Source organism: Ascidiella aspersa, chromosome 4 (assembly GCF_963924565.1).
Source record: "Ascidiella aspersa chromosome 4, kaAscAspe10.2, whole genome shotgun sequence".
NCBI lineage: Eukaryota > Metazoa > Chordata > Ascidiacea > Phlebobranchia > Ascidiidae > Ascidiella > Ascidiella aspersa.
Genome location: NC_139450.1, coordinates 3,961,401 through 3,972,670, shown reverse-complemented (window position 1 = coordinate 3,972,670; position 11,270 = coordinate 3,961,401). Strand labels below are relative to the sequence as shown.

At 37.1% G+C, this 11,270-nt stretch overlaps 1 protein-coding gene across 1 annotated transcript; it reads right to left on the bottom strand.

Annotated features, from left to right (window-relative positions):
* Nucleotides 1-2,287: 2,287 nt before the first annotated feature.
* Nucleotides 2,288-7,976, bottom strand: LOC146146724 (uncharacterized). Its single transcript, XM_083386999.1, has 5 exons — nucleotides 7,545-7,976; nucleotides 6,190-6,255; nucleotides 4,546-4,621; nucleotides 3,694-3,759; nucleotides 2,288-3,165 (listed from the first exon to the last, which is right to left on the bottom strand). The coding sequence occupies exons 1-5, from the start codon at nucleotides 7,974-7,976 to the stop codon at nucleotides 2,288-2,290; spliced, it is 1,518 nt and encodes a 505-aa protein (XP_083243125.1).
* Between the last annotated feature and the right edge of the window lie 3,294 nt (nucleotides 7,977-11,270).

Here is an 11,270-nt window from a genome sequence, read left to right as displayed (position 1 = left end):
ATTCGGTATACATTTCATCAAACTTATGAAATTCAAAGAACTGGTTGCACTAACTACACATTAGTGTTGTAAAAGTCATTTAAGTCCAAGTCAAGTCTTTTCTAAAATTAAAAAATGTCCCGAACAAGTCGTAGTTAGGTCAAGTCAAAACTTTAAGCTATTAAAATTAGTAATATTGTCCGAATATAAGCAATAACTCCACTCAAAAAGACAAAAAGCAACCTATTCCAATTAAATTGTTTTATGTTCGAAATTAGGAAAATTAAACAAATTTTATAAACAAAAAAGCTCTCAACCAAAGACATTTATTCAATAATTAAGTCAAGTCGAGTCATTTAAAAGCGTTGGCTTAATTCTAAACCTAAGTCAATTAAAGTCATTTGTCCAAAAAAATAAGTTCAGGTAAAGTCATTTTTCCAGAAGACTAAAATTAAGCGACGTCATTTAAAAACAATTCCTTAAGTGTCAAGTCTACTACGCTAAGGGATTAAGTGAATGCTAGATAAAACAAGTGTATTTATCCATCTAGTATATCCTGTAAAACAGGGACAGGCAACAAACGGCCCGCGGGCCGGATCCGGCCCGTGACGGGATTTTAAGCGGCCCGCAGACAGTTTCCGGTTTTACATGACATTGTGGCCCGCGGGGACAATCTTCCGCAATCCGCCAGAAGTTACTTCGCTTACTACACCAAATAATAGTGATTGTGAGTTATTCTTACTTCTTGTGTTGTTAGATTCTTTGTTTTGGGTTCAAATTAGATTTAGAATTAGGATTTTCCCATGGATTTTGCTAAGAAACGTAAAGTTTCGCGACAAGGATTGGATGCCTAAAAGTAATTTTTCACTCAACTAGACAAAAAAAGCAGTAGTATGTTTGCTGTGCGAGAAAACTTTTGCCGTGTTTAAAGAGCACAACATTAGCTGCCGTAATGTCTAGGTCAGGGGTGTCCAACCTTTTAGCTCTTGGCGGCCGCATTGACAGTCTTATTTTCCTCACGGCCGCAAATTAAAATTTTGTAGGGTTGACTCAAAAAGTTGTCAAATCGTAACGGCATAACATAATTAATCTTAAAAAGATGTTTTGTTGTCTAACGAACTCGTGGAAAAAATATGGAACCTAAATGCAGATTGATCGCGCGAAGCGCGAAAAAAAATGCGTTTATAAGGTTTGGATTTGGCAAAACTTTCAATTTAATCGAAATGGGCTTAGGCACATAAAATAATCGCATATTGTTATAAACACAAGCATTTATGTAAGAATTGGATTTTATTAGTAATGCGGCGCAATATGCCATGATATAAATAGCACTTTTGATATAAACGGATTTACTTCAAAGGGACTAAAATACAATAAAACAGATAGAAGAAGTTCGCGCGAAGCACGAAAAAAGTGTGTTTGCATTGAAATTTGTCAAATGTAATATTTTTGGGCATGGCCAGGTGCCCCCTCTCGATCCACCACTGCTCTAATGCTCTTAGCCAATCTAATGACCAGCAATGGTAGACGAATGTCTGGCTGGCCTATAAAAACCCCGTCTAATTTTAGACCTGTCTCAAAGTTCCAAATTCAGCATTTTTTTTTTATACTGGCATTTCTTTTAAATTTCGTGCAAGTTTTTATTACATTGCTAAAAAAAAAAAAAAAAATCAAAAAAAAATATATGTCCAATATTTTTTAATACGGTTTCCGTTTGTCCGCAACCCATTTGTCAGCATTTCACTGTTCAACGGTAAAAAAGTGCTGATCTAGTTCAAAAGACAGCCTCAAACGTAAACGAAGCGGACGTACAAATATCATTCGCGCGAAGCGCGTAAAAATTTTACACAGTTACCTATAGTTAAAATAGTCAAAAAGTATTTGTAATGGACTCGTGTCTAGTTTGTCCAAAGAGGCCGCGGGCCGGATGAATTACATTAGCGAGCCGATCCGGTCCGCGTCCGTAGGTTGCCTACCCCTGTCACACACTGATTTCTTTGTGCATCAATCAATCAATGAAATCAAGTTTTTTATCGCACATAAGAATTCTGTTCACTGAGAATGTAGCGAAGAGCCTAGCTCACTGATTTAACTGCAGTCCCTAAAGTCGTAAAAAAGTATAATCTACATTTAGCATATCAACCATTAACGCATGCCAGCACGGTCACGGCCGCCAACACATGCTTATTAAAATACGTGTTAACGGCCGCACAATTTTTCATCGACGGCCGCAGGTTGGACACCGTTGGTCTAGGTGGATAAATACACGAATAATGTATGGGTTCAGGAATTCGGCCCGCGAAGTAATTTATTTTCCCTTGTCTGGCCCGCCGACTGGAAAAGTTGCCCGCCCCTGCTGTAAAAGATGCCCGGAATCACTCTTTCGCGTTTCCTCTAAACGTAGAGCGCATTTCTTGATGGATTTCTCACAAACCTTGATATTTTTCAACAGATTTTCCGTCTCCTCACTATCGTCAGTGTCGAACTTCTTTTTTGCTTTTTTGAAACAATCCTTGGCCTTTTTAAACGACTCTATTGCGTCTGCGAACTTTGATTCGTTTTCGTGTATCGTTCCAATCATCATGAAACAATCCCCGCTTTTTTGGTAAAGATCAGACGCCTGGAGAATTGGCGCAGCCTTTTCCGACAGTTTCAGTGCTTTATCGCGGTGTTTAAAGATCTCCAATGCAAACTGGCCTACACAGCTCTCTATTCTGGCATGGTGAACCTTGTCGGCGGCAGCTTCAGTGATTTCTTCTTGAATTTTTTCGATCAGGGGAAATACATTATCTCCCAAGTAAGGTCTTTGTCCTGTTTCTGCGCAATCAAAGTTGATAGACGCTGCCGTCAGTCCTTCAACACATGTAACCAGCCCTTCCGACCTTTCTCTGTCTTTTTCTTGTCCCATGTAAGCTTCAGCTGCAAGAGTGTAGAAAAAAATCGCTTCGATAGAACGCTTTTCGCCGCAAAGCTGTGATGCAAATTCTTGAAATTCCTCCCCGTTTACTTCGATTTTCTCGGTTGTGAATTCTCTTAGTTTTGCGCGAACTTGTTTAGCCTTGTCGTAATGCCGTAGCTTCATGAGTACGGCGTAGTATCTAAGGTGTATGTGGCCCTCTATCATCCTTGCAGGCAAACTGTACAGTCTGTTCAGCTGGGCAAACGCTTCCTCAAGGCTCTCCCAGTCTACAATAAGAAAATGTAGTTCACCGGAAGCCATCGCAGACTAAAGAATGTGTCGATAAATGATGCAAGCTAGGCAGACTAGAAAAAAAATTAGCCTGCGGTGAGGTTTGAACTCACAACTTCCGGCAGCAGTACCGGGACCGTCGTTTACCAACTGAGTTACACAGGCTCAGAGAGGAGCGAGTCGACAAACAACCATGACGCCAATGCTTTGGTAAATTCTATTAGTACAAGCAACTTCACTTTGAAGGTATCTACAGCAAACAAGAAAAAGTAGTCATGAGACAAAAATTACCATCGAAATAGGATGATAAACCCTCCAGAATAAGACCCAAATGATATACTACAGAGAGAGGTAAATAAGATAGAGTTAGCTCCACCAGGCAACATATCAATAGATAGAAATCGCTCTTCTGGTGTAAACGAAGTATAAACCGGTTTATACTTCGTTTACACCAGAAGAGCGATTTCTATCTATAGAGGTAAATAAGGTTTAATTTTATTTCAATTTACGTAAAAAAATGAAACCTGTTTTTATAAAGATGTCCTCCAAACAGCACTTCTGTTGATGTGTGTCATTCTCATCCAGGGTATCTAGACACGACAAATAATACTTAAATGCAGAGTATTAACTTAAATATCTTTGTCTACTCTAGAGCATAGTTTCTGAAACGTTTTTACCATGGACCTCCTAACAAGTTTTTTGCTCAGCGCGCACCAGAGTGGGCATGAATTTTTTATAGATGACGACATAATACAAATAGACTTCAGAAATCTGCTGTTTTCAAGTCGAAAAGTGTGAAACTGAAATCGAGCCTAAATACAATCAGTGCAAAAACGTTTTTTTGACACTATTTTCTTTGAGAATTTATCACTTAATTCACTAATATTTCAATTGGCCTCCATGAACCCCCTAAAACTAGTCCCAGTAGACCCAAGGGGTACATGGACCAGAGTTTAAGAACCCCTGGTCAAGAGTCTAGCAGTAATTTAAAACCTTACAAAAAAGCCCAAAGGACAATCACAAGCTTAATTAGTACCTGAATACGTGAATCAATTCTTACATTAACCTAACTGTTGCACAGAAAAACTTTCCTTATAAATTTTCTCGCTCATAAAAAAAACGTGGCACAATTAGTGATGTCCGATAGTATCGGAGCCGATACATGGTGCCCAGTGGTTGCATCGTTACCCGTCCGATACTAGGGTAGTATCGATGCCGATCCGATATTAATATAGGAATTTGTTTTTATGATTTGCAATCCCAAGAAGAAATGTTTACCGTGATACGTAAATTGATCAATAAACTTCGACTTATAAGCTTTTTAGACTAAACAGTCTTTGAACTTTTAAAGTGAGAGTATTTTGTATGAAGTATACCTCTGGGATGTGATGGCTTTTGTTTCTTCAAAGGTGCAACTGAACACGTTTGTTGACTTATTTCTTGTTTGCTTGTCTGCAACGACATAATGTATTAAACTATTAGTTTATTATTTTGTGATTTGTTAAATTAATGGTAACCCTGTCAAAAAAAACGATATAAGCGTGCAAGTTTTAATGTGTGCATTACATTGCATAATATTTTAGTAGCAGTGACAGCAGTGTGTTAAACAAGACTTTTTCAAATCAATTCACAAAGAATTCCGTAATTTCAAAAAAGCCAAGCCCTAGTTCGATTTGTCAGTTGGATGCCCAAGTCAAGACCACGTTTCATTTCTTTTCAGGGCATTTTACATAAAGCCAACACCACAAACAAAACAAAGAGCAATGTTACTGCTTTTTCTAAAACAATTTAGGATTTTAGGTACACCAAATTTCACAAAAAAAGTATTTATTAAAAACAGCCAATCAAGTTAAGTTATTGACCTGAACAACTTAAGGCCAAGTCAATTCGTTTGTCTAAACCACTCAAATCAAATCACGTCATTTAAGAGCAGTGACCTACGGGCACTTAAAAATCAGTAAAACACGGACGAAAATATCTTTAAACAATTGAGAATATTGCTTAGATTTTGAAGAAAGTAGGGTTGCGGAGTCGGACTCTAGACTTGAAGGTTTTTTTTTAACTGAAGTCGTTTTCTGGACTTTGGACTTGAGTAAGACCACGTAAAACTACCCGAGTCCCGAGTCCTAAGTGCTGTAGACTGTAAAGGTTGAATAGCACACACATATTTCCCAACCAGTACTGTGGGTTGGTGAGTTATATGACACCTTTACAAGTGGATTGCTGTATATCCACCGTTTAGTTACGTAACTGGTTCAAATACAAACTATAGAGCCAGCCGGAGCCGAACTCGGGACTCGACAGAATCGACAAGTTTGGCGGTTTTTTTTTAACCAATTCGCGGCACAGAGTAAGAAATGGATTGGTAACAATATTTCTAGAGTATACCTCAGCGATTGCTTCTGTTGGTGCTTGACGCTTCACTCTTTTGGATGATCTGACCGCACCTAAAGAGATGCGACGAAGCCATTAATTATACAACTATGCATGACTACCCATTTTTAATGGTACTGACCAGTGTTTGTAATGACTAAGTTTCATTTTTTTGTAAAAGTTTTGAACATAAAAGTTTGCTTGCTAGATGTTGCGTTGTTGTGTTTTTTGTAGTTGAGGAGTTGATGTTCATATTTGAAAGAGTTAAGCAACTTATATAGTATTTTTATGACAAGAGATTGACTTGGAATTGACTTGCTCCAATTTTGATTTTACTTAATATTTGTTCAAGAAGACTTGACATGGACTTAAGTTTTTTTACAAATGACTGCCGGGGGAGTTAAGTCATTCCAAAATGACGAGTTTACAACCCTGGTGCTGACTAACAATAACTGAACACTTGTTCATTGCAATATTACACAGGGTGCCAATTCGGAAAGGTTTTACTTTTACCGGAATAAGTGGCCTAATTAACAAGTTTTTATACATAAGAATTTAATAATTAACTAGAATCCGACACTTTTGCCTCATTTTAAAGCCATTTAGCAACTTAAAGGTAAAAATAACAAACAATTACATTTTTTTACGTGTATTGTCCTCTTCTCTGTAGTTTCTTCGGTTTCCATTTCAAAATGATCAGATGTTCTTTCCTCCTGTTCATATTCGTAGGAAATATTATTATAAGGCTAGATATTATCATATAGGGCGAAAAAACATTGGTTCAATATTTTCATGAGACAGAAATAAACACAAAAATACATAAGCTATAGTTTCAGTCAGGGCTGCGGAGTCGGACTCGAAACTTGGCGGGAGTCGGTTTGTTTTACTGGATTCGGACTCGGTTATCGAGTAAGAATACGTAAAACTACCCGAGTCCCGAGTCCGATTTGCCCAAGCGCTATCCTAATTTTCGAAAGTGATATGGCCGCAAACTGTAATTTGTTTTTTCAAATTAAAAATATTATCCAACCATGTTTTGTGGATGGATAAATTATATGACTCCGCTATGAGTGGATTGTTGGATATCCACGTTATTTTATTTACGTAAATGGGTTGAATACACGCTGTAGAGTCGGTGTCGAACTTGTAACTCGACGAAATCGCACATTTAGCCGGAGTCGGACTCGGGTTATTTTTAACCGACTCCGCAATCCTGGTTATAATATTGCTAAAACTGGGGTACGTGTGCAGGCGCGGGTCTAGGATTTTTGTTCGGAGAGCGGGTATAAAAATTTTCCAGAGATGACGTCACAAAGTTACGTCAAAACGTGACGTCATAAATAAGCAATCTTAAAAACACTAAACAGTTCGTTTATTTTGTTTGAGGTTGGAGGGGTGTTACTTTCAATACAATAGCTGCATTACAAAAATGGTTGAATTTTCGAGGATGCGATGACACGTACGACGTCTTAGGGCTAGAACCGTTTCACAAAATAGGCTTAAACATCATGCAATCCAAAAGGGCTCCGCGAAACATTTATAAAAATATATATTATATTTGACAGTTTGCAGTGTGAGTAGGCTACTGCGATTAGTTATGAGTATTGTTTAGATTAGACTATATTTATTTTACCGTGACTTTACCAAGTATTTATTTAACGACATTTGTATTATAAACTGAGCTGTGACTCGTCGCCTTTATCGCTTTTAATTATTTTTTGTCGATTATAGCAGTCTTATCTCCCATTTTTGTCGTTTTACTTGCGTGGTAAGGTTACATTTTCCTGGTGAATGCATTCTACATATAATTAGCCGAAATAAAACAAATAAATGTTGGAATAGCTTCTTTTTGTAAACCATGCCTGGAAGCAACAGCAAATCTATTGAACTATATTATTTTGGTTTAAAATTAAAGAGGTTTGGCAGTAAAAAAAAATGATTAAGAAACACTGGTATAATGGGTTTACAAAAAACAACACACTTTCAGTTAGTAAATCTCTACCTTTAATCCGTGCTCCAAAGCACTCTGCACGTTCCTTTGGGCTTCGTGTTTGATCTGCTCCAGTTCGTGAAAAGTCACCATCTTCGTGTGAAGCTCAACAATCTCCAGCTTCTCGAAACGTTCTTCAGCATTCAAGCCTTCCATATTGTTGAGCGCGTTTAGAAGTTTACCCGAAGCGGCCTGTTCCACCATTAGGTTCTTCGCTTCTTCTGTTTCAGTTACCACAGTCACCAGCAAGCTTCCCTTGCCAAATTTCTTCACAAATCCGCCGAAATGGGTTCTAAAGAATTCCTCCAATCTCGGTAGAGTGGTCTTGTGGTTGACAAAGCAGTAGCCAGCCGCTAAGACAGCACCAGTAGTGGCGGTTATAACAGCAGGTTTTCCTGTTAACTTGATTCCGGTAACCGTAATCACTATCATATTTTCGGCCATTTTCTGCACTAATTGTTATCCTGAAGGAACGAAACTTAATAAGCGTGTAGTTTAAAGCAGTGCTTTCAAACCTTTTGCAGTTCGCGACCCACTTTTAATGCAAGTTTTATTGTGCGACCCACAATGAGACATATGACCAAACAAATCAAGTTACATAAAACCTGCATCTTTGCTACTGGCGTACCTACTGAAATAGTTATTGCGACGCAGCACATCTAATTGTTACGTATTTATGATATTGTTGCATAAACGTTACGTAATAATAATGCATTAATTTCCCGATCTAATAGAAAACTGTAAAATTTAGAAATGCTTCGCGACCCTCTGGTTAGGAAGCACTGCTTTAAAGCAATCAGTTAGTAAGAGTGCAGTTGAAAGCAATAACGTTATAAAAAGCAAGTAGTCAGAAATATATTTTGTTAGTGACGCGTATAGATAATATTTTTATTTCAACTAATACAGTTTAGCAAGAAGGGGGTCATATTCGCAGCACCTTGGTTCCCTAATCTAGGTATTTGCAAATCGCTCTTCGATTTGATCTAAACCTGCGATAATGTCTGATCGGAGTCGATACCCGATGGCAAGTGATAGTATCGGTACTCGTCCGATACTAGGTTAGTATCGATGCTAATTCGATACCAAATTATTACAGTCTAAAATATAGGAAATTCAGTTATGATTTACAATCTAACGCAGTGATTACCAACAAAAAGACAAATTTATTAAAAAAAATATATATGTTTGAACGTTTTAACTTAATATATTTCGCTTATTTTAACATAGTAGTGATGTCATTTGGTATCGTAACGCGATATTTTTTTCCAAAAAAGGAAATAAAATATACAGTACAGTATCGTACATCCCTTTATCTATTTTAACATCTTCCAAACAGCCTGCTACTAATCTGGATACGTTCATTGTTTAATTACTTTTCCAAACTATATCTCGTCCTAATTCTAGGCTACAGTGGAGCGTATATAGAAGCAACTAGGAGAACACTGAACAGTCAACGCAGGAAATGCGTAGGAGACTTTGTCTAAGCGGAACAACACAAAGTAATTAATTCAAACTCGTGTTGCCTTTGATTATTGCACGGGTAAAACAGAGCAAGGTATCCAGCTGATACAGCAATGACGTTGAGTCACAGCCTAAAGTTGTATGTGTCTTAATTTGTATTAACATACAAAATGTGTAGTTTTGCCTGTTTCTAATCATCTTTGAACCACAACTGAAATACGGCTCTTTTCAATCGGTGGCCGATGTTTCTGATGACGACTACTTACATACAGGATTTTAACTGTAATTGCGTACTTTCACTCGGTTTTGAGAATCTTCTATTTTGCTCCTACATAGTTACTACTTATGTTTCGTATCGGCTACTACATACATAAATTAAAAACTCGCTTCCAGCGCTATATGCACAGTAAACCAATAACACATTATACCAGTGGTTCTCAACCGCCGGTCCGCGTCAACTTTTCTGCCGGTCCGCCAAATGTATTACAATTTTATCTCTGAATTGCAAAATGCAAGATGTTAAAAGCTTGTTCACCAAATTAAGAACTTCGCCAGTTCCGTAATTTGCAGCATTGTGACGTAACATAAAGTTAATTGTCTACTTTGGACTTCCGTACGTTACAATGCGCAGTATTGTGCCCAACTGTTTATAAGTGGGCTACACGTCGTTGAAGTCTTCTTCTTTAAGATAGTTGTATGTAAAAAAAACTTTCGTATACCACGTATGATATAGGAAAGACAGCAGAAAATTGCTAATTTAATTGAAGTTTCCAGTCTTTGCTTTTAAGTTGCATACTTTTGCCGAAATTACATTTTGGGTTGATTTTGATTTTTAAAGGTCCACCGGTCCGCAAAATTTGTTTTGAAATTTCACCGGTCCGTAAGATAAAAAAGGTTGAGAACCACTGCATTATACAGGTCGATTTAAAATTAGGAAGTACAACGTAGATGCAGCAATGCAGTAATGATAATACACTTTTTGATAGTTTTCTTCAAACTTGTTATAGCCTACAGATACCGCTGGCGGGCAGCGTATAGCGTAGGATCAGTTCTACGTAAACAACGTAAACATACTACTTGATCCAGCTTACCATGGTTTTACATTTATAACATTTAAAAAGTTGGTGTTTCTACAGGTCTCACACTTTTTAAATAGTTTTATAGCTAAACTATGAAAATTCGTTGAGGTTGTGCTATCAATACTAACGAGGCTACATAAAAAACAACCGCGTCCGCAAAAATATTAAAATTGTTGTGGCCGAAGGATTAGAACGCTTTAACGATAAGCAAACAGGATGTGAAGGCCAATCTTGCTGTTTGAGTAATAGGAAAAAATACGTGGGTTAATGCAAAGAGATTAAGTCTCTTTGGTTAATGTAAGGGCCTTTACGTTACACATTTAAAATTATGCGCAAGTGTTTTGAAGAAAATGTAATACTTTTAAAACCAATACAATATTAAGATATTACGACCATTTGTTACAATATTCGATATTGGATTTTCAACTGAATAAATGCAAAAAAAACACGCTTGGAAAATCTTATTATAAAGGTTTTGTTTTAAAAATTAAAGTCAGCAAACCATTTTCAAATAGGACAAGATAAATATACGAACTGATGATCGTAATCTGTATTTAAAATAGAGTTTCAAACTAATTTAACTTGAAAAGGTATTATTAAACGAAGAAAACATTACAAAAATGTAAAATAGGCTTTATGAAATGTTGTTCAGTTTAAAATTTTACAATAATATGATTGTATTCTGGAATCATGAGGAAAATATGCCGCTGGCCGGACGAATTAAACTGGTGGGCCGCATTTGAACCGCAGGCCGTAAGGAAAGCCAAGTATTTGTGCTCATGACTAAGATTTCTATGTGTTGTTTACATTTCCAATGGGATTTCTAAAGCACATTAAGAGCGAAAAACGGCGCTCTTTCACTATTGTACGTGAAAAGTTATGCAAAAAAAAATAATAATAATACCGCATACCACAACGCATATTGTTTTGGTTAGGGTGCGGGTTAGCGTTTGGGTGAGGGTGGGTCAAGTAATATTATGTTTATTATTAATAATAACTTGACCCACCCTCAACCAAACGCTAACCCGCACCCTAACCCAAACAATATGTGTTGTGGTATGCGGCATTTGAAGAAAAAAAATTTTTTATCAATTTTCACGTACAATAGTGAAAGAGCGCCCGAAAAACTTCGTACAAAGTGAAAGCACGATAAAGCAGAGACAAGAAATCGAAAACTAAAGTGAACAAGTGCTAAAAT